The sequence below is a fragment of the Bos taurus genome, chromosome Y (genome assembly GCF_002263795.3).
Source record: "Bos taurus isolate L1 Dominette 01449 registration number 42190680 breed Hereford chromosome Y, ARS-UCD2.0, whole genome shotgun sequence".
In the NCBI taxonomy this organism is placed as follows: Eukaryota; Metazoa; Chordata; class Mammalia; order Artiodactyla; family Bovidae; genus Bos; species Bos taurus.
Window position 1 is genome coordinate 6,927,357 of NC_082638.1, and position 24,982 is coordinate 6,952,338.

The window sequence follows — 24,982 nt, forward strand, 5'->3', positions numbered from 1 at the left end:
AAATTTCTGAAAGAGATGGGAATACCAGACCACCTGACCTGCCTTTTGAGAAATTTGTATGCAGGTCAGGAAGCAACAGTTAGAACTGGACATGAAACAACAGACTGGTTCCAAATAGGAAAAGGAGTATGTCAAGGCTGTATATTGTCACCCTGCTTATTTAACTTCTATGCAGAGTACATCATGAGAAACGCTGGGCGGGAAGAAGTACAAGCTGGAATCAAGATTGCCAGCAGAAATATCAATAACCTCAGATATGCAGATGACACCATTCTTATGGCAGAAAGTGAAGAGGAACTAATAAGCCTCTTGATGAAGGTAAAAGAGGAGAGTGAAAAAGTTGGCTTAAAACTCAACATTCAGAAAACGAAGATCATGGCATCTGGTCCCATCACTTCATGGGAAATAGGTGGGGAAACAGTGGAACAGTGTCAGACTTTCTTTTTTTGGAGTCCAGAATCACTGCAGATGGTGACTGCAGCCATGAAATTAAAAGATGCTTACTCCTTGGAAGAAAAGTTATGACCAACCTAGACAGCATATTAAAAAGCAGAGACATTACTTTTTCAACAAACGTCCGTCTAGTCAATGCTATGGTTTTTCCAGTGGTCATGTATGGATGTGAGATTTGGACTGTGAAGAAAGCTGAGTGCTGAAGAATTGATGCTTTTGAACTGTGGTGTTGGAAAAGACTCTTGAGAGTCCCCTGGACTGTAAGGAGATCCAACCAGTTCATTCTGAAGGAGATCAGCCCTGGGATTTCTTTGGAAGGAATGATGCTAAAGCTGAAACTCCAGTATTTGGCCACCTCATGCAAAGAGTTGACTCATTGGAAAAGACTCTGATGCTGGGAGGGATTGGGGGCAGGAGAAGAAGGGGACGACAGAGGATGAGATGGCTGGATGGCATCACTGACTCAATGGACGAGTCTGAGTGAACTCCGGGAGTTGGTGATGGACAGAGAGGCCTGGCGTGCTGCGATTCATGGGGTCGCAAAGAGTCGGACATGGCTGAGCGACTGATCTGATCTGATCTGATAAATTTAGAGCATTGTGTTTCCATCTGCATTTGTCCCAAGGTTTCTTCTGGCTTCTTTGATTTCATTGACTTACTGGTTTCTTAGTAGCATATTGTTTAACATCCATATGTTTGTTTTCTTATTTTTTGAAATTAGTTTCTTATTTCACAGAATTGTGTTCAGGAAGAAATGCTGTGTATAATTTCTATCTTCTTAGATTTGTTGAGATCTGTGTTTTGGCCTAGACCAAGGTACTTCAAGAAGAATGCTCCATGTGGGCTTAATAAAAAAGGGTGTGTTTTAGTAGCTTTGGACATAATGTCCCATAGATATCTATTAAGTCCAACTGGACTACTATATTATAGTAGACAACTCTGTCCTTATTGATTTTCTGGAAGATGATCTGTCCATTGATGTGAGTGGGATGTTAAAGTCCCCTAGTCTTATAGTGTGATCTTCTTTTATCTGTTAGTATTTGCTTCATATATTTAAGTCCTCTTGTATTGGTGCATATTTTTTAATGTTTAAAATATCCTCTTTTAGTATTTATCTTTTTATCACTGTATATGTCTTTTGTTATAGGCTTTGTTTCTAAAGGCCTATAGCATCTGTAGAATCTGAGCCTCTGTTAAGCAGTATATGGATGGGTCTTTTTTCCCCTATCCAATCAGCCACCCTATGTCTTTCAATCGAAGCATTTAGTAATTATTAACAGGTATGTACTTGCCGGAGACGGCAATGGCATCCCATTCTAGTACTTTTGCCTAGAAAATCCCATGGACGGAGGAGCCTGGTGGGCTGCAGTCCATGGGGTTGCTAGAGTTGGACACGACTGAGTGACTTCACTTTCACTTTTCACTTTCATGCATTGGAGAAGGAAATGGCAACCCACTCCAGTGTTCTTGGCTGGAGAATCCCAAGGACAGGGGAGCCTGGTGGGCTGCCGTCTATGGGGTTGCACAGAGTCGGACACGACTGAAGCGACTTAGCAGCAGCAGCAAGATGCATTTGCCATTTAAAAATTCTTTTTGTTTCTCCCTTTGTGGCTTGATGATTTTCTTTAGTAGTATGCTTTATTCTTTTCTTTAATTTTTGTATATCTATGGTAGGTTTTTGCCTTGTGGTTACCTTGGGGTGTATATATGCTGACCTGCAACTATGTCCACTTAGTTTAAATAAGGTTAAATTATTGCTACAAAAATAGAGAAGCCAGGGCAATATATCCTTAGTTTGTAAAACTAAAAGTATATGTTTTAGTGTGTGATGTAGTGTGTGATATGTCTCTTACCTCATCTTTCAGATCAGTAGTAAAAGTGTTGTTATTGTGACAAACTTTGTTGCTTTGGTGGCTAATATGTTTCATATTTGGATTAAGGAAAATAGATTTTGTCCCTTATTTGGATAGACAGTCATACTGGTAATCAGAGGGTAATCACAGGGAGAAGAGGCCACACCTTCAATGAAAGCAGTGGTCATTACAAAATTGTAACTTGCTCAGGCATAACAGTGGTTATTACAAAATTATAACTTGCTCAGGCATAACAGTTTCTTATAATCTTGAATGTATCTGCAATGTATGATCAGTCAATTTACTGACTTAAAAACAGTCTAGTGAAGTTCTTTTTGCTTCTGAAATGTTTTATTTCCCATAATGAAAGACTATACATACTAATCACAATATACCATTTTAAATTTGCCCACAGTTGCTAAAAATTCATGATACAAGAATTTTTATTTATACATCACATATTTTTGTCTTCAGAAATATGACTGGTTGTTTTAGATGCTGTGAGTGATATAAATTGAGTTCATACTTGCAAGAAATCTATTAGATCAGACATTTTTGACTTTCAGATAGAAACTTCCTCTGAGTACACTCAAAGGTATGTGAAGTTTATCCATAAATTCATATCCTTTCTATTATATTTTATTATCCTTCTTGGTTTCTCTGTGTTTAATGTTTAACAGATGCAAATACCTTAGGTTGTTTAGAATTAGTAATTTTTTCACTTGAACTATAATTTAATTATTCTTTGATTAATTAAATTAATTTTTTATTTTTAATGTAGCAAACCACTAGTTTAGATTTCCTTAAATTTGAGTTCCAGAACCCAGAAAGACTTTCTAAAATCACAACTACAGTAAATATATTTTAATCATTTAACAATTGCTAAAATTCTATTTTTATGCTGTGATCTACTTATTATGGTTTAAAAAAGTTTAAGTACATCAAATAACTTATTTTAAAATAGAATCATCAACTAAATTTTCTTTTTCACATTTTTATTATTAGTTCACAAAGCAACAGACCGAATGTTAACAATCATATTATGTTTCTTATATTAACATTATGGCATACTATATTTATTTTCTATATACAGTTTTCAAAGTAAGTTTGGGACATGAAGCAATAAGCATTTCTTAGGATGTTTAGATTTGCTTCCTATTTCATTTGAGTAATTTGAGGAAAGATTGCAAACACCTATGAAGAGAAAAATGCCATTGACTAAAAATGAAATTTGGGGGTTAAAAATCATTCCATATTTATAAAAAAATAAAAGAATAGTAGAATTAAAAATTTAAAAACCTCTCATCCCCTGAGAGAATTTCTTTTCAAGCACTTTTTTTTTTTTTTTTTTGCAGTGTGGACTCTCAGAGTTCAGAGGTGTTACTGCAGCATCTTGTCTAAAGTCGTTTACAGTTAGAACAATCAGAACTATTTCCCATTTATTCTTTAATCTATTTTTGCAACTTACTTAAATCTCCTCAACAGTAAAGTATATCTCCTCAAAATATCATCTCCTCAACAGTACCAATACCCAGTGGACAATAAAACATTTTTGCCATCCATTGCTATAAAATAATAATATGACAATGAAAATACCTTAATGTCCCCTGAACTTTTACAGCCAACTGTATAGCTTTAATTATAAATCATATTTAGCTTCTCTGACACAGGTGAGGTGACTATAAAGTCTGAGTAGATACAGAAAGAGGCTTTGTAAAAAATACATAATAGACATATATTATGTCTATTATGTAAAAATATGTAATAGACAATTCATTCCCCTAAGCTTTTTTTATCAGACAATATAAATGAAAAGCATCTTTTTACTTCTTTGACTCCAAAAACAATGAACTGAGCTGAGAATTGAAGCTTAAATATGATGAAGTAACCTCACCAAAAATGGCCCTAATCATTAGCTACAGACTGATGTGAGTTACTTGTTTTATGAAACATTAATTATGTGCTTATTTGACATGGGTTAAGCAAAGCAGATGCTGACTTGTATTTCAGGGACATCAAGAAATGGGGACCTGGATTTTATTTGCCTGCCTTTTGGGAGGAGCCTATAGTATGCCTGTGAGTATAAAGCAATGAGCTAATTTTCCAAGTTTGGAAAAAAAATCTGCCACAAAATAGGTAAACTTCAGTGTTTAGAATAAGATCAAATGTCCTAAAATGTCTCTGTGTTTAAGATACAATTTGAAGAGCTTGTTATTAAAAAAAAAAAAAGATCCCCAGATATTTCTGCTAAAGATTCTGATTCAGTGTAGCTGGGGTAGTCTATTTTAACATGTGAGAGGATTCCATTGATACAGTTATCTTGTAAATATAATTACCCATCTCTAATTGAAAGGAATTTTGGAAGGCACTCTTCAAAGGCCTGAAGAGTAAATATTTAATCAATGTTAGTTAAATACACAAATATACTAGTTTTACCTAAAATCCAATTTCTTACAAGTTTATAAATATTTTCCTGCCCTCCAAACTCCACAGTTCTTATCCATCAGAGAGTTATGCTTCTGTGTTAAAAATTCCCTTCTCGAACCACCTCCCAGTTCTTTGGTGCATGTGCTTAATTAAGACATGACTTACAAGCAGTTATTGAGAATATTCTCTATGACTAATGCATAAATTTATGTTTTACATTCAAATGCACCAAGAACCAGGAAGTCTGACTTATTCTCTTGAAATATATGTACATAAATTCAGAAAGGTTAGATGACCTCCAAGCAAAGCAAGGTCCATTTGCTATTCAGAAGCCAACAAAGCTTGAATATCTACTTCATGTCATTGTCTCACATCCGTAATACCCATATTCTGTGCTCAGCCTTCCTAAAATGCTGCATTGTGGCAATTCCTAACTCCCTGAAGGCCTCTGCTTTACAAGCTCTGTCCTTTTTCAACTTAATGCTCCTACTGTCTGTGGCCTTGTGTCCAGAAGATAGAAGAAAGGAAATTATCTGGCTATAATTTTACAGATGAGAGGAGCAAACTTTTTTTTTTTTATGAAATATGAGCATTTTAAAGCAATAGAGCCTTAACTCACTGCCCGAGGGGGATGATCTACATGATTCTCCTCTCCTCATCCCCTACGCCAGAGCCAACCAGAATTCCACAATGCAGACATCAAATACTTGGCTTCCACTATGGACAAGACAGAGAGTCATGGCTTAGATAATTACTGAGCCTTTTATTTTGAGCTTTTAAATTTTTTTTGCCATAGAAACATTGACAAAATAATTTTTAAAAGTCAGCCGAAACTTCACTAACCAACTCTTTCATTTTCCATGGGATTTATAACCTTACCATACCTATCTTGTTTTCACATTCATTAATAATTTATACAAAGTTGCTCCCTTGTTGTTGATATGTTATTTACTTTGCACCCCAATTATGAGTAATTTCTTTGATACTTAAGTGCTTATCCACCTCCTTAAGTGCTTATCCACCTCCTTAAGTGCTTATCCACTTCATCCAAAAGGGAGGGTTTTTGCAACAAAGTGTTTTTTTGCAGCTATTTTATAATTATGTAAGAGAAACATATTCTTCTCCCCAATCTTAAGTGGTTTCATCAAGAAATAAAATAATGACAGGACTAGAGTAGGATTGACTTGACAACATAGATGGAGGGGTGACTGAAGACCACTAAAGGATAAATATGTGCTTTTCTCTGTTCCCAGGACTCTTAATTGTTTTCCACCTCTTTAATTTAAGAGTGTTCTTCTTCTACACAGCATACATGTTCAAACCTAAAGCAGATCTCAAATATCTTCTGCACTATGTAGATTTTTAAAAATAGCTGCAATCTCTTTTAGTGTAAAATTGCATATTGACTTAATCTTTCACTCTCTGTTTCTCTCTGTCTCCCCACTTCTTCCTCTCCCTCTTTTCTTCCTCTCTCTCATTCTTTTTTTTCCCTTTTCCTCTCTCACATAAAAGCTACCACCTCATCCTGGGCACCCTGGTTATATCAACTTCAGCTATGAGGTAATTTTTCTCTTTACTAATTTTGACCATTGTTTAACTTAAAAATTTCCTAGAGTCCATAAATAATAATGTGTTTATTCTTCATTTAAGATGTTTCTCAGTTCCACTTTTTCAGATCTCACTACCAGCTTACTGGTTTAAGCACTGATGGGTCACCTCAAGCCTTCATTGCCCCAGAACACTCCTGCCTGGCCTCTCTGACTCAGTTTCTTCTACTTATATGGCTATAAAATTTATCTCCCATGAACTACTAGTCAGGAGGACTGCACAGTAGGGCAGAAATGAACTTTGGCTGAACAACTTTGCACTGTCCCAGACTGTAAAACATGGGTAATCAGGTAAAACATTATTTAAGATCCTTTCCATCTGGAAAACTCCCGGAAAACTCCTGATTCTAAGATGTTTCACACTCTGTGTATCTCCCTTATTTATCTTGATTGAAATCCCAATGACTGAGTGATTTGTGAGAGCAATGGAAAGGATGTTGTTCAGTTGTGTCCAATTCTTGGCAAGCCCTTGAACTGCAGCATAACAGAATTCCCTGTCCTTCACTAACCTTCTGAGTTTTCTCATACTCAAGTCCATTGAGTCAGTGATGCCATGGAAAGCAAGAAATTTCTGGAAATCAAGTTTGAGGCTCTCCTCACCCCTATACTTGGCATGACCTTGGGAAAAACATTTTCTCTCTCTAGAACTTTGATTTCCTCATCTGGAGAAGGGAAATAATGATATACACAGCCTTCAAAGTATTGTTTTGGGAACAAAATAGTTAAAGCAGTATCAAAGATGCTTAAGGTTATTGTTTATTGTATTCATATAAAATACTATACTAGTATCCCTTTATTGTATCAATATAAAATACTGTACTAGGTATCTGAAGGAATCCCTGGATCTGAGGTAAACCAAATACATGTTTAGAAAGGAGGTAAACTCTTCCTTCTTTCACAAGTTCAAATGACAATCCATGAGCTTGTTTACTCATACAAACTGAGGAGAAGCATTAGTAAAAATCTGAGGCAGATTTTCTGTTAAACCTTAAAAGAATGATATTTGACCTGGAAACCTGTGTTTCTAGTAGGATGGACAGTGTTTATGCTTTTACTTTTTTATTTGTGATACCACATTTTAAAAAAGGATACAATTAATGTTCATCACATTAATTTTGTTTTATTTTCCTCTTGCAAAGAAGAGCAGAAGCTGGAGAATTAAACAGATTTACAACATTTATAATCTCAGTCAAGCTCATGAACCGCTTTAACTATCCATGACCTTTTCTGTAAAAGTAAGGGTGATGATACTTGCCTCAGAATCTGTAAGAAAACATGAAAAATATGTGTGATGTCTCCAAGTTGGAGCCTCACAATTAAGAAGCATTTGAAAAATGTTTTCCTTATTCTTTCATTCATACAGCTCTTATTTTTAAGGTTATCAGTATTCACAGAAATGTATCAGTGAGCCTGTGTTTCAAGTAACTAAATTAAAACAAATGTATTCTAATGTCTTTTTTTCCTAAGGTACTTACACCTCTGAAGTGGTATCAGAACATGTTAAGATATCCGGTATGTAGATTTTTAGTTATTTAGTGAAGCATGCATTTTCAATTCCCTTTTAAATGAGGAAACATATCTATGTCACATATAGACACTAATGGGAAATGCAGTTTATAATAGGTTATATCTATATATACAGTTAGAAAGTTTTGCAAGGAAAAATGAATAAGTATTAATTCCTTTTGTCACAATAACAAGGAAAATTTTGCCCCTTCTTGTGCAAAGCATTGACTGGAAAACAAACACACAACCTAAGTTATGAGTTAAGTTTTATTTGGAACAAGGTCCAGGAGACAGCACCACAGGTAGTTCCAGAAACTGCTCCAAATAGGCAATAGGGAGGTTACATATATTTGATTTTAGAAAGGGGGAATGCATGAATTCACATATTTTTTTCAAAATGTTGATGTCTCTTTACATTTACTGCTAGTCATGTGGAACAGATGTCACATGAAGAAACTTAGTGTTTTTCTAGATATGAGAAGACACAAAAGTTGAGCTAGTAAAATCAGATACAGAAAATATCTCTCTGAAGTATTGTTCTGCCAGTTTTCCTACAGCACAGATGCCTCATTTCTGCTCTCCACACTGAACTCCTTTCAGGGTGTGTTGAAGGTCAGGAGCTGTAACAATCAATGATCTAATCCTTATAGAGGTAGATGGCAGGTGTCCATGGCAAGTGTCAATGTGTATCTGACAGAGGTTAATGGAGCTGATGGTAAACCTGACTCTTTGTTTCTCACCAGTACCCTTCCTATGGCTATGAACCCGTTGGTGGATGGCTGCACCACCAAATAATTCCTGTGGTGTCCCAGCAGAGTCCCCAGAATCATGCCCTGCAGCCTCATCACCACAACCCCATGGTGCCAGCTCAGCAGCCTGTGGTACCCCAGCAACCAATGATGCCAGTTCCTGGCCAACACTCAATGACTCCAATCCAACACCACCAGCCAAACCTCCCTCTGCCCGCCCAGCAGTCCTTCCAGCCCCAGCCCATCCAGCCACAGCCTCACCAACCCCTGCAGCCCCAGCCACCTGTGCACCCCATCCAGCGCTTGCCACCACAGCCACCTCTGCCTCCAATATTCCCCATGCAACCTCTGCCCCCTGTGCTTCCTGACCTGCCTCTGGAAGCCTGGCCAGCAACAGACAAGACCAAGCGGGAAGAAGTGGTAAGTACACCTTAAAGCCATTTACAACAGTTATGAAAATAATCGAGCAAAAATAGCCCACAGAAATCAAAATTCTCTCACAGTCCAAGACCTAGAGTTTCAACTGCAGTTAGTGATTCTATTATTCCAAGTGTGTGTTGTAAGTTTATAAATGAGCTTGTTTATCTATATGGCATACACTTTGTGAATTCAAAATCTACAATTGTTTTGAATTTTAATGGCAATATGAATTGCTATTGAAATGCAGTATAATAAAGGCAACAATTCTTATCTTCTGGTTGCTTAACTAGTACATTAGACTTATACAGAAATAAATAAAAAGAGTATTTCTGGGATTGAGGAGAAGGAAGTATCAGTTTTAAAAAATTATAGCTGGATCTTCAAGGCTCTAAAGGAATATTACCTGTTGTAGGTGGTTTTTAAAGTAATTTGGAAACAGTTAAAGTAGACAAACGTAGATTCTGTTTCATTCCCAGGATTAAAAAAAATTTTAATAAGAATGTTTCATAACATAGCTTAAAATTTCCTCCCACTTCAGAAAGCTTTTGGAAATAAATGAGAAGTAACCAATAAGGTCACCTTCATTCATTCCTGTAAACCCTCATTTCTCTGCATTAAGTTTAGTAATTCTACAATTAATAAATGCTGTTAGGGATTTGCTACTGAGAAACACTGAAGAGTAAGGTAGAAATAACCTGAATATATAGTCAGGATATGTGGCTTCTATTGCTAGCTTTGCCCTGAAGAAGAAATTTACAGCTGTTTTCCTCTAAATGTTTCCTCTAAATTTGTTTTCCTCTTTCTAAAATAAGTGAAAGTGATCAGTTTAAAGGCTCTTTGCAAGTATTTGTGCTTAGAGTACAAAGAGTAAAATATTTTATGTTCATTATTTAAAAGTTAAAATATTCAATTAATCAAAATATTTTATTATTAAATATAATTTCCCAATAAAAAATTTTTATAAACCATATCATAATTTTGGTACATTTATGAGAAATTGTGACTGTTTGAAAATTGATTGTATCCCAAACATTGTGGTACCAATGACTATTTCAGTCTAACCTACATGGGCTCTGATTAAATAGAAGATACATTTCTTTGTTCATTAACAAATAATGTCATGGAATTTACAGTATGTTTATATCATGTCAAAGATATGCATGTAAAGATGCTCTGGTTAGGTAAACTCTTAAAATTTCATTTCTGCTTCTGGAAAATTAGGATAAATGGATCTTCTTAGAATTATTTATAGAAAATGATATAAAATTATTAACTATTAGGTTGACAGATTAATTATAAGTCTGTCAAGCAGGCAAAGGTCAGAAAAAAATCGGTGTGTTACTTCAAAATTATCTGATGGTTATAAAGGTTTTAAAGCAGGGCTGCCCACATAGACACTTCAAATATAATGATAAAGTGACAAACCTTTTGGAAATTATAAATTTTAACTTACTGGTTACCATCTTTTCTAGTAAAACTGAAGATGGATTCTCTAGTAATATTTGTAAATTACATGTTCATTTTGTTTTTTTCCCCAGGATTAAAAGAAAATGAGAGAACAAAACCTGGTATTTCAGCTGTTCTTAGGAATGACACAAAAAAGCAATAATTTGTGCCCATAATCATTCTACTAGTAAATTCTGTAACTAAAAGTACTATTAATAACCAATTAAAATATTGTACGAATTAATTATGTATTGCTTTTGAATTGAATACAAATTTTCAAGTCACCCGAAGGGTCATATAATTTACAATCTATAAATAGCTATTTGTCAAGTAACTAAAGCTATTTCCTTTTTAGGCAAAATTTAAAATATACTACTTAACATCTTTTTTACTTTACTCATGATACAGTCAAAATATATATGACTGTGTAAAGTCACTAAACCTAAATTTTAGAAAACTATTTGTCCAAGCAGTCTTAGTACAGGTTGGAAAACAGTTTCCAGACACAGTATTTCAGAAGGAGGTGAGTTTATTACTAACAAAGAGTAGAGAAAGTAATAGGCACTGTGAGTGTAGTTGACTGGCCTCCTGACAGACATGAGAAAACTGACAGTTGTTTTGTGGGTTAATAGCCAGCTTTTATAGCCTCAAGATGAAGAAAATTCCTCCTGAAAGGTTGGCATCAGGTGATTGGTTAGGATGTTATAGGGTGACTACCACAATGAGCATCTTTGCCTAATTTGAAATCAGGAAGCTTGCTAGTTACGATCAGGGGACTTTTATGATCAGGGCAACAGTTACAAAGGGACTCAATCAGCTTCAGAGGTGACCATGCTTCTGGGTTCCACTTCTGTAGCCTTGATGCAGGATTCAACATTACCCTTTTTCTTACAAGTGGGGCAGATTTTTGGTCCCTTAACTCGTGTCTAACTACCTGTCTCAGGACACAAGTCCCAGATCATTGGGGAAAGGGGTGGAGGCCACTCTGACTCCATACTTCTGGACAGGGGCATTGTGTATTCCTGGGTCCTAATACCTGCTCTCCGTCAGGGTGCATTTGTGGAAGAAGATGAGAGTCCATGAAATAACAAGGCAGCTTTTTCCAGAGTAGTCTGTGTGTTAACTGGCTGGAATCCTTTTTTTAACAGCATCTGGGGATTTATTTACTATATTTTAGAAAAAACAAACTTAACAAGAAGGTTAAACATACATGGCCTGAAGATTAATACAAGTAGAAAAGCTGCCAAGGGGCCTAGAAGAGGGCTAGTCTGAAGAACCAGGACCAGAAATTGGCCCATGATGTTGGTGTTTCTCTAGGAATGAGAAGATGCAACAATTGGAGTTCATAAAAATGTTTAAATGAAAACCTGTAAATATTTGAAGGCCTACCCTGCCAGTCTTCCTAAGAGCACAGAGTGCCTTTCTGATTTCCATGCTGTACCTTTCAGGGGGTGTTGAAGGTCAGCACATGAAGTGGCTACCAATGTGATCTTTGTAGATGCAGATGACAAGGGCCAGTTTCCAGCTGGCAGAATTCCTTCATGGCCACAAGTTGCACCACGGATTTGGGGCATCTCATGTGCATTTTGCTCCAGGCCTGGCCAAGATTTTTGTGATAGTTCACTCAGTATGCTGCCCCTGGTTTGGTCCATGAAAGTAGCAAGAGTCCTGGACAATACACTTTACTGGCAGTCTTATAGTCAGAGAAAATATTTCTTCTTATTTCCTCTCTCATATCTAAAGGTACATTATTATAATCACTGATATCATATAGAACTATATGTCATCATTTTATTAGAGGTTCAGTCACACATGGGCTAATGTAAGAAATAACTTTCTGAAACTAGAAATACACAAATAACATAAAAAGCCAAAAAGCATGCATGCTTAGTCATGTCTGACTCTGTAACCCTCTGAACTGTAACCCACTGGGTTCCTCTGTCCATGCAATTTTCCAGGCAAGAATACTGCAGTGGGTTGCTATTTCCTTCTCCAGGAGATCTTCCTCACCCAGAGATGTAACCCAAGTCTCTTGCATCTTATGCATTGTCAGGCAGATTCTTTATGATTAGCACTACCTGGGAAGCACAGAGAAAACAATATAGTTAGGAGTAACAATAAGGTCATGACTAAGAATTTAAGAAATTTTATTACGTATACAACTAGGTTGTCTGACTTAGTCTGTTAATTGACTGTAGCCTTGCATTAAGGCTGTATATAATGGAGCATCTGATTTTTATCCAAAGGTTGATTACAAAGTTAGGCTTTAGAAACAAACTTAGGATGAGCTTTCATTAACTCAGTTAAAACTTTTAGCAGCATAACATAGCAGCAAGTGACTATCTGGCAAGTCAGTCTAAGTAAATACAGGCCTTAATTAACAAAGCTAAAAAGCTAACATTTAGTGAAACATTCTGAAGGTACTCCCATTTATATTAAACATGGTGGTGGTGGTGGTGGTAGTGGTGGTGGTGGTTTAGTCTTTAAGTCGTCTCCAACTCTTGTGACCCCATAGACAGAGGAGCCTGACAAGCTACAGTCCATTGTTCTCCAGGCAGTAATACTATAGAGGGTTGCCATTTCCTTCTCCAGGTATTAAACATCAGTTCAGTTCAGGTCAGTTGCTCAGTTGTGTCCGACTCTTTGTGACCCCACGAATCACAACATGCCAGGCCTCCCTGTCCATCACCAACTCCCAGAGTTCACTCAAACTCATGTCCATTGAATCGGTGATGCCATCCAGCCATCTCATCCTCTGTTGTCCCATTCTCCTCCCACCCCTAATCCCTCCCAGCATCAGGGTTTTTTCCATTGAGTGAACTCTTCACATGAGGTGTCCAAAGTAATGGGGTTTCAGCTTCAGCATCAGTCCTTCCAATGAATACCCAGGACTGATCTCTTTTAGAATGGACTTGTTGGATCTCCTTGCACTCGAGGGGACTCTCAAGAGTCTTCTCCAACACCACATTTCAAAAGCATCAATTCTTCGGTGCTCAGCTTTCTTCACAGTCCAACACTCACATCCATACATGACCACTGGAAAAACCATAGCCTTGACTTGACGAACCTTTGTTGGCAACGTAATATCTAAACAAGACTAATTTTTAAAAGTTTTACCTGTTAACCATAACTGCCATGGATCTGTTATCAGATTTTGCTAATGTGAATTTTTTTCTCTTCTGGAGGTCTTCAAACTACTTTGAGATTCCTGTACATGTCTGAAGATAGTTTTTTATTTATCTGACAAAACTGTTCAGAACCTAAATGTCTCCAACTTCTGGAGGAACAAAACAGAGGGAAAAGAAAAGTGTTTTAATTTTACCCACAGTGTAAATTACCAAATTGTTTTAAACCATAAATTACTGGAGGAGAAAAGCTTCTTTATATCTGAAAACAAAGTCTAAAAGCCACTTAATATGTCAGACAAAAAAGTCATGAAAATTATAATCATATTTAGCAGTTTATTTAATTAATCTTTAATTTAAATTTTAAATTAATTAATAGATTATTATAAAGATTATTTTATTAAAGATTATTGTAAAAACACATTAAATAAAGATTCAGTTCAGTTTAGTCACTCAGTTGTGTCCGACTCTTTGCAACCCCAGGAATCACAGCACGCCAGGCCTCCCTGTCCATCACCAACTCCCGGAGTTCACTCAGACTCACGTCCATCGAGTGAGTGATGCCATCCAGCCATCTCATCCTCTGTCGTCCCCTTCTCCTCCTGCCCCCAATCCCTACCAGCATCAGAGTCTTTTCCAATGAGTCAACTCTTCACATGAGGTGGCCAAAGTACTGGAATTTCAGCTTTAGCATCAGTCCTTCCAAAGAACACCCAGGGCTGATCTCCTTCAGAATGGACTGGTTGGATCTCCTTGCAGTCCAAGGGACTCTCAAAAGTCTTCTCCAAAACCACAGTTCAAAAGCATCAATTCTTTGGTGCTCAGCTTTCTTCACAGTCCAACTCTCACATCCATACATGACCACAGGAAAAACCATAGCCTTGACTAGACGGACCTTTGTTGGCAAAGTAATGTCTCTGCTTTTCAATATGCTATCTAGGTTGGTCATAACTTTCCTTCCAAGGAGTAAGCGTCTTTTAATTTCATGGTTGCAATCACCATCTGCAATGATTTTGGAGCCCAAAATAAGAAAGTCTGACACTGTTTCCACTGTTTCCCCATCTATTTGCCATGAAGTGATGGGACCGGATGCCATGATCTTTGTTTTCTGAATGTTGAGCTATAAGCCAACTTTTTCACTCTCCACTTTCACCTTCATCAAGAGGCTTTTTAGTTCCTCTTCACTTTCTGCCATAAGAGTGGTGTCATCTGCATATCTGAGGTTATTGATATTTCTCCCCATAATATCTTGATTCCAGCTTGTGTTTCTTCCAGTCCAGCATTTCTCATGATGTACTCTGCATATAAATTAAATAAACAGGGTGACAATATACAGCCTTGAAGTACTCCTTTTCCTATTTGGAACCAGTCTGTTGTTCCATGTCCAGTTCTAACTATTGCTTCCTGACTTGCATACAGATTTCTCAAGAGGCAGATCAGGTGGTCTGGCATTTCCATCTCTTTCAGAATTTTCCACAGTTTATTGTGATCCATGCAGTCAAAGGCTTTGGCATAGTCAATAAAGCAGAAATGGATGTTTTTCTGGAACTCTCTTGCTTTTTCAATGATCCAGTGGATGTGGGCAATTTTCTGGTCCCTTTGCCTTTTCTAAAACCAGCTTGAACATCTGGAAGTTCACAGTTCACATATTGTTGAAGACTGGCTTGCAGAATTTTGAGCACTAATTTACTAGTGTATGAGATGAGTGCAATTGTGTTGTAGTTAATCAAATATTGCTCAAGCATAAAAAGGAACACATTTGAATCAGTTCAAATGAGGTGGATGAACCTAGAACCTATTATACAGAGTGAAGTGAGTCAGAAAGAGGAAGATAAATAATGTATTCAAATGAATATATACAGAATCTAGAGAAATGGTACTAAAGAAGTTATTTCAGTTCAGTTCACTCAGTCATATCTAACTCTTTACAGCTCCAAGGATGACAGCGCACCAGGCCTCCCTGTCCATCACCAACTCCTGGAGTTCAGTCAAACTCATGTCCATCGAGTCGGTAATGCCATCCAACCATCTCATCCTCTGTTGTCCCCATCTCCTCTCACCTTTAATCCTTCCCAGCATCAGGGTCTTTTCAAATGAGTCATCTCTTTACCTCAGTAGCCAAAGTACTGGAGTTTCAGCTTCAACATCAGTCCTTCCAATGAACACTTAGGACTGATCTCCTTTAGGATGGACTGGTTGGGTCTCCTTGCAGTCCAAGGGATTCTCAAGAGTCTTTTCAAAAGTTTAAAAGCATCAATTCTCACAATTCAAAAGCATCGATTCTTGGTGCTCAGCTTTCTTTATAATCCAACTCTCACATCCATACATGACTACTGGAAAAACCATAGCCTTGACAAGACAGACCTTTGCTGGCAAAGTACTGTCTCTGCTTTTTAATATGCTATCTAGGTTGTTCATAACTTTCCTTTCAAGGAGTAAGCATCTTTTAATTTCATGGCTGAAATCACCATCTGCAGTGATTTTGGAGCCCCCCAAAATAAAGTCAGCCACTGTTTCCACTGTTTCCCCATCTATTTGCCTTGAAGTGATGGGACCAGATGCCATGACTTTAGTTTTCTGAATGTTGTGCTTTAAGCCAACTTTTTCACTCTCCTCTTTTACTTTTAGCAAGAGGCTCTTTAGTTCTTTACTTTCTGCCATAAGGGTGGTGTCATCTCCATATCTGATATGCACATTGATATTTCTCCCAGCAAACTTGATTCCTGCTTGTGCTTCATCCAGCCCAGCTTTTCTCATGATGTATTCTGCATAGAAGTTAAATAAGCAGGGTGACACTATACCTCCTTGATTACTTCTTTCCCAATTTGGAACCAGCTTGTTTTTCCATGTCCAGTTCTAACTGTTGCTTCCTGACCTGCATACAGATTTCTCAAGAGGCAGGTCAGGTGGTCTGGTATTCCCATCTCTTTCAGAATTTTCCAGTTGATTGTGATCCACATAGTCAATGGCTTTGCATAGTCAATAAAGCAAAAATAAATGTTTTTCTGGAATCCTCTTGTTTCTTTTAATGCTCCAGTGTATGTTGGGAATTGATATCTGGTTTGTCTGCCTTTTCTAAAAGCAGCTCTACACATGGACATCACCAGATGGGCAACACCGAAATCAGATTGATTATATTCTTTGCAGCCAAAGATGGAGAAGCTGTATACAGTCACCAAAAACAAGACTGGGAGCTGATTGTGGCTCAGATCATGAACACCTTATTGCCAAATTCAGTCTTGAAGAAAGTGGGGGAAAACCAATAGAACATTCAGGTATTACCTAAATCAAATCCCTTATGATTACACAGTGGAAGTGAGAACTAGATTTAAGGGACTAGATCTGATAGACAGAGTGCCTGATGAACTATGGATGGAGGTTTGTGACATTGTATAGGAGATGGGGATCAAGACCATCTCCAAGAAACAGAAATGCAAAAAAAGCAAAATGGCTGTCTGAGGAGGTCCTATAAGTAGCTGTGAAAAGAAAAGAAGTGAAAAGCATAGGAGAAAAGGAAAGATATACCCATTTGAATGCAGAGTTCCAAAGAATAGCAAGGAGACATAAGAAAGCCTTCCTCAGTGATCAGTGCAAAGAAATAGAGGAAAATAATAGAATGGGAAAGAAGAATTTATTTACAGGGCAACAATGGGGAAACAGACATAGAGAATAGACTTATAGACATGGGGAGTGGGGAGGACAGGTGAGATGTATGGAAAGAGTAACATGAAAACTTACATTATGGTATGTAAAGTAGATAGACAATAGGAATTTTTTGTATGACCCAGGAAACTCAAACAGGGTCTCTGAATCAACCTAGAGGGGTGAGATGGGGAGGGAGAAGGCAGGAAGTTCAAAAGGGAGAGAATATATGTATACATATGGCTGATTCATGTTGAGATTTGACAGAAAACAGCAAAATTCTATAAAGCAATTATCCTTCAATAAAAATAAATAGAGTAAAAAAATCTACAAATAATAAATGCTGGAAATGGTGTGGAGAAAAGGGAACACTCTTGCACTGTTTGTGGGAATATAAATTGATACAGCCACTATGGAAGATGGTATGGATATTCCTTAAAAACTAGGAATAAAATCACGATATGACCCAGCAATCCCACTCCTAGGCACATACCATGAGGAAACCAAAATTGAGAGAGACACATGTATCCCATTGTTCCCTGCAGCACTATTTACAACAACTAGAACATGGAAGCAACCTTGATGTCCATCGATAGATGGATGGATAAAGAAGTTGTGGTACATATACACAATGGAATATTACTCAGCCATAAAAAGGAACACGTTTGAGTCAGTTCTAATGAGGTGCATGAACCTAGAACCTATTCTATAGAGTGAAGTGAGTCAGAAACAGAAAAATAGATACTGTATTCTTTTTTTTTTTCTGATTTTATTTTAAAATTTTACATAATTGTATTAGTTTTGCCAAATATCAAAATGAATCCGCCACAGGTATACATGTGTTCCCCATCCTGAACCCTCCTCCCTCCTCCCTCCCCATACCATCCCTCTGGGTCGTCCCAGTGCACTAGCCCCAAGCATCGAGTATCGTGCATCGAACCTGGACTGGCAACTCGTTTCTTACATGATATTTTACATGTTTCAATGCCATTCTCCCAAATCTTCCCACCCTCTCCCTCTCCCACAGAGTCCATAAGACTGTTCTATACATCAGTGTCTCTTTTGCTGTCTCGTACACCAGGTTATTGTTACCATCTTTCTAAATTCCATATATATGCGTTAGTATACTGTATTTATGTTTTTCCTTCTGGCTTACTTCACTCTGTATAATAGGCTCCAGTTTCATCCACCTCATTAGAACTGATTCAAATGTATTCTTTTTAATGGCTGAGTAATACTCCATTGTGTATATGTACCACAGCTTTCTTATCCTTTCATCTGCTGATGGACATCTAGGTTGCTTCCATGTCTTGGCTATTATAAACAGTGCTGCAATGAACATTGGGGTACATGTGTCTCTTTCCCTTCTGGTTTCCTCAGTGTGTATGCCCAGCAGTGGGATTGCTGGATCATAAGGCAGTTCTATTTCCAGTTTTTTAAGGAATCTCCACACTGTTCTCCATAGTGGCTGTACTAGTTTGCATTCCCACCAACAGTGTAAGAGGGTTCCCTTTTCTCCACATCCTCTCCAGCATTTATTATTTGTAGACTTTTGGATCGCAGCCATTCTGACTGGTGTGAAATGGTACCTCATAGTGGTTTTGATTTGCATTTCTCTGATAATGAGTGATGTTGAGCATCTTTTCATGTGTTTGTTAGCCATCTGTATGTCTTCTTTGGAGAAATGTCTATTTAGTTATTTGGCCCATTTTTTGATTGGGTCATTTATTTTTCTGGAGTTGAGCTGTAGGAGTTGCTTGTATATTTTTGAGATTAGTTTGTCGGTTGCTTCATTTGCTATTATTTTCTCCCATTCTGAAGGCTGTCTTTTCACCTTGCTCATAGTTTCCTTTGATGTGCAGAAGCTTTTAAGGTTAATTAGGTCCCATTTGTTTATTTTTGCTTTTATTTCCAATATTGTGGGAGGTGGGTCATAGAGGATCCTGCTGTGATGTATGTCGGAGAGTGTTTTGCCTATGTTCTCCTCTAGGAGTTTTATAGTTTCTGGTCTTATGTTTAGATCTTTAATCCATTTTGAGTTTATTTTTGTGAATGGTGTTAGAAAGTGGTCTAGTTTCATTCTTTTATAAGTGGTTGACCAGATTTCCCAGCACCACTTGTTAAAGAGATTGTCTTTGATCCATTGTATATTCTTGCCTCCTTTGTCAAAGATAAGGTGTCCATATGTGCGTGGATTTATCTCTGGGCTTTCTATTTTATTCCATTGATCAATATTTCTGTCTTTGTGCCAGTACCATACTGTCTTGATAACTGTGGCTTTGTAGTAGAGCCTGAAGTCAGGTAGGTTGATTCCTCCAGTTCCATTCTTCTTTCTCAAGATCGCTTTGGCTATTCGAGGTTTTTTGTATTTCCATACAAATTGTGAAATTATTTGTTCTAGCTCTGTGAAGAATACTGTTGGTAGCTCGATAGGGATTGCGTTGAATCTATAAATTGCTTTGGGTAGTATACTCATTTTCACTATATTGATTCTTCCAATCCATGAACATGGTATATTTCTCCATCTACTAGTGTCTTCTTTGATTTCTTTCACCAGTGTTTTATAGTTTTCTATATATAGGTCTTTAGTTTCTTTAGGTAGATATATTCCTAAGTATTTTATTCTTTCCGTTGCAATGGTGAATGGAATTGTTTCCTTAATTTCTCCTTCAGTTTTCTCATTATTAGTGTATAGGAATGCAAGGGATTTCTGTGTGTTGATTTTATATCCTGCAACTTTACTATAGTCATTGATTAGTTCTAGTAATTTTCTGGTGGAATCTTTAGGGTTTTCTATGTAGAGGATCATGTCATCTGCAAATAGTGAGAGTTTTACTTCTTCTTTTCCAATTTGGATTCCTTTTATTTCTTTTTGTGCTCTGATTGCTGTGGCCAAAACTTCCAAAACTATGTTGAATAGTAATGGTGAAAGTGGGCACCCTTGTCTTGTTCCTGACTTTAGAGGAAATGCTTTCAATTTTTCACCATTGAGGATAATGTTTGCTGTGGGTTTGTCATATATAGCTTTTATTATGTTGAGGTATGTTCCTTCTATTCCTGCTTTCTGGAGAGTTTTTATCATAAATGGATGTTGAATTTTGTCAAAGGCTTTCTATGCATCTATTGAGATAATCATATGGTTTTTATTTTTCAATTTGTTAATGTGGTGTATTACATTGATTGATTTGCGGATATTGAAGAATCCTTGCATCCCTGGGATAAAGCCCACTTGGTCATGGTGTATGATCTTTTTAATGTGTTGTTGGATTCTGATTGCTAGAATTTTGTTAAGGATTTTTGCATCTATGTTCATCAGTGATATTGGCCTGTAGTTTTCTTTTTTTGTGGGATCTTTGTCAGGTTTTGGTATTAGGGTGATGGTGGCCTCATAGAATGAGTTTGGAAGTTTACCTTCCTCTGCAATTTTCTGGAAGAGTTTGAGCAGGATAGGTGTTAGCTCTTCTCTAAATTTTTGGTAGAATTCAGCTGTGAAGCCGTCTGGACCGGGGCTTTTGTTTGCTGGAAGATTTTTGATTACAGTTTCAATTTCTGTGCTTGTGATGGGTCTGTTAAGATTATCTATTTCTTCCTGGTCGAGTTTTGGAAAGTTGTACTTTTCTAAGAATTTGTCCATTGTCTTCCACGTTGTCCATTTTATTGGCATATAATTGTTGATAGTAGTCTCTTATGATCCTTTGTATTTCTGTGTTGTCTGTTGTGATCTCTCCATTTTCGTTTCTAATTTTGTTGATTTGATTTTTCTCCCTTTGTTTCTTGATGAGTCTGGCTAATGGTTTGTCAATTTTATTTATCCTTTCAAAGAACCAGCTTTTGGTTTTGTTGATTTTTGCTATGGTCTCTTTTGTTTCTTTTGCATTTATTTCTGCTCTAATTTTTAAGATTTCTTTCCTTCTACTAACCCTGGGGTTCTTCATTTCTTCCTTTTCTAGTTGCTTTAGGTGTAGAGTTAGGTTATTTATTTGACTTTTTTCTTGTTTCTTGAGGTGTGCCTGTATTGCTATGAACTTTCCCCTTAGGACTGCTTTTACCGTGTCCCACAGGTTTTGGGTTGTTGTGTTTTCATTTTCATTCGTTTCTATGCAAATTTTTATTTCTTTTTTGATTTCTTCTGTGATTTGTTGGTTATTCAGCAGCGTGTTGTTCAGCCTCCATATGTTGGAATTTTTAATAGTTTTTCTCCTGTAATTGAGATCTAATCTTACTGCATTGTGGTCAGAAAAGATGCTTGGAATGATTTCTATTTTTTTGAATTTACCAAGGCTAGCTTTATGGCCCAGGATGTGATCTATCCTGGAGAAGGTTCCATGTGCGCTTGAGAAAAAGGTGAAATTCATTGTTTTGGGATGAAATGTCCTATAGATATCAATTAGGTCTAACTGGTCTATTGTATCATTTAAAGTTTGTGTTTCCTTGTTAATTTTCTGTTTAGTTGATCTATCTATAGGTGTAAGTGGGGTATTAAAGTCTCCCACTATTATTGTGTTATTGTTAATTTCTCCTTTCATAGTTGTTAGCATTTGTCTTACGTACTGTGGTGCTCCCGTGTTGAGTGCATATATATTTATAATTGTTATATCTTCTTCTTGGATTGATCCTTTGATCATTATGTAGTGACCTTCTTTGTCTCTTTTCACAGCCTTTGTTTTAAAGTCTATTTTATCTGATATGAGTATTGCTACTCCTGCTTTCTTTTGGTCCCTATTTGCATGGAAAATCTTTTTCCAGCCCTTCACTTTCAGTCTGTATGTGTCCCCTGTTTTGAGGTGGGTCTCTTGTAGACAACATATGTAGGGGTCTTGTTTTTGTATCCATTCAGCCAGTCTTTGTCTTTTGGTTGGGGCATTCAACCCATTTACATTTAAGGTAATTACTGATAAGTATGATCCCGTTGCCATTTACTTTATTGTTTTGGGTTCGAGTTTATACACCGTTTTTGTGTTTCCTGTCTAGAGAATATCCTTTAGTATTTGTTGGAGAGCTGGTTTGGTGGTGCAGAATTCTCTCAGCTTTTGCTTGTCTGAAAATCTTTTGATTTCTCCTTCATACTTGAATGAGATCCTTGCTGTGTACAATAATCTGGGCTGTAGGTTATTTTCTTTCATCATTTTAAGTATGTCTTGCCATTCCCTCCTGGCTTGAAGAGTTTCTATTCAAAGATCAGCTGTTATCCTTATGGGAATTCCCTTGTGTGTTATTTGTTGTTTTTCCCTTGCTGCTTTTAATATTTGTTCTTTGTGTTTGATCTTTGTTAATTTGATTAATATGTGTCTTGGGGTGTTTCTCCTTGGGTTTATCCTGTTTGGGACTCTCTGGGTTTCTTGGACTTGGGTGATTATTTCCTTCCCCATTTTAGGGAAGTTTTCCACTATTATCTCCTCAAGTATTTTCTCATGGTCTTTCTTTTTGTCTTCTTCTTCTGGAACCCCTATGATTCGAATGTTGTAGCGTTTAATATTGTCCTGGAGGTCTCTGAAATTGTCCTCATTTCTTTTAATTCGTTTTTCTTTTATCCTCTCTGATTCATTTATTTCTACCATTCTATCTTCTAATTCACTAATCCTATCTTCTGCCTCTGTTATTCTACTATTTGTTGCCTCCAGAGTGTTTTTAATTTCATTTATTGCATTATTCATTATATATTGACTCTTTTTTATTTCTTCTACGTCCTTGTTAGACCTTTCTTGCATCTTCTCAATCCTTGTCTCCAGGCTATTTATCTGTGATTCCATTTTAGTTTCAAGATTTTGGATCAATTTCACTATCATTATTCAGAATTCTTTATCAGGTAGATTCCCTATCTCTTCCTCTTTTGTTTGGTTTGGTGGGCATTTATCCTGTTCCTTTATCTGCTGAGTACCCCTCTCTCTCTTCATCTTGTTTATATTGCTGAGTTTGGGGTGTCCTTTCTGTATTCTGGCAGTTTGTGGAGTTCTCTTTATTGTGGTGTTTCCTCACTGTGTGTGTGGGTTTGTACAGGTGGCTTGTCAAGGTTTCCTGGTTAGGGAAGCTTGTGTCGGTGTTCTGGTGGTTGGAGCTGTATTTCTTCTCTCTGGAGTGCAATGAAATGTCCAGTAATGAGTTATGAGATGTCTATAGTTTTGGGGTGACTTTGGACAGACTGTATCTTGAAGCTCAGGGCTGTGTTCCTTTGTTGCTGGAGAATTTGCTTGGTATGTCTTGCCCTGGAACAGATACTGTATTCTAATGCATATATACAGAATCTAGAAAAACGGTACTGAAGAATTTATTTACAGGGCAACAATGGAGAAACAGACATAGAAAACAGAGTATGGACATGGGTGAGATATATGTAAAGAGTAACATGGAAACTTAACATTCCCATATGTAAAATGGATAGCCAACAGGAATTTGCCTGTGGCCCAGAAAACTCAAACAGGGGCTCTATATTAATGTAGAGGGGTGAGATGGGGAGGCAGATGGGAGGGAGTTTCAAAATGGAGGGATATATATGTATTCATATGGCTGATTCATGTTGATATTTGATGGAAAACAGCAAAATTCTATAAAGCAATTATCCTTCAATAAAAAATAAAGTAATTAAAAACAAAGATCTCAGAACAGCACAATACATACTACATATGACATGATAAATTCAGTTCAGTTCAGTTACTCAGTTGGGTCCAACTCTTTGTTACCCCATGGACTGAAGCATGCCAGGTTTCCCTGACCATTAACAACTTCTCAATCTTGCTCAACCTCATGTCCATCAAGTCAGTAATGTCATCCAACCATCTCATCCTCTATCATCCCCTTCTCCTCCTGCCTTCAATCTTTCCCAGCATCAGTCTTTTCTAATGAGCTGTTCGCATCAGGTGGCCAAAGTATCGGAGCTTCAGCTTCAGCATTGCTAGGGTTATAAGGGGCTTATAACCTATAGTTAAAATATGGGCCATTGTGGTGGGCAAAATCTCCTGATCTCTGGATATTTCCTCCTCTTCTTTTTACCCTCCCTACCACAGTGCACCCTGACAAACAAGTGATGAAGTCCCAGTGGCCACATTGCCCTGGTGGGCATCCTGTTCTCCCTTAAGGTGATAGCCTGTTTTTCCCCACTGGTACTAGTTTCTCAAGATCTACCACTCCAAATTCAAAGCTTTCCTCAGTATTCCACATATTTCTCCTGACCTTGCCTGGCTACTTCTCAAACCTACTATTTCCTCACCTCTCCCATTACTTTCCTCCTCCATATACCCTATAGCAATTGCCAACATCCGCTGGATCATGGAAAAAGCAAGAGAGTTCCAGAAAAGCATCTATTTCTGCTTTATTGACTATGCCAAAGCCTTTGACTGTGTGGATCACAATAAACTGTGGAAAATTCTGAAAGAGATGGGAATTCCAGGCCACCTGACCTGCCTCTTGAGAAATTTGTATGCAGGTCAGGAAGCAATAGTTAGAACTGGACATGGAACAACAGACTGGTTCCAAATAGGAAAAGGAGTTCATCAAGGCTGTATATTGTCACCCTGCTTATTTAACTTACATGCAGAGTACATCATGAGAAATGCTGGACTGGGAGAAACACAAGGTGGAATCAAGATTGCCGGGAGAGATATCAATAACCTCAGATATGCAGATGACACCACACTTATGGCAGAACGTGAAGATGAACTAAACAGCCTCTTGATGAAAGTGAAAGTGGAGAGTGAAAAAGTTGGCTTAAAGCTCAACATTCAGAAAATGAAGATCACGGCACCCAGTCCCATCACTTC

General features: G+C 37.3%; 1 protein-coding gene across 1 annotated transcript; it reads left to right on the forward strand.

The window, feature by feature from the left end:
* Positions 1-4,328: 4,328 nt before the first annotated feature.
* Positions 4,329-10,559, forward strand: LOC132344423 (amelogenin, Y isoform-like). The gene is made up of 5 exons (XM_059884004.1): positions 4,329-4,382; positions 6,246-6,293; positions 7,808-7,852; positions 8,590-9,015; positions 10,554-10,559. Exons 1-5 carry the CDS (start codon positions 4,329-4,331, stop codon positions 10,557-10,559), a joined length of 579 nt encoding a protein of 192 aa, XP_059739987.1.
* The last annotated feature ends 14,423 nt before the right edge of the window (positions 10,560-24,982 follow it).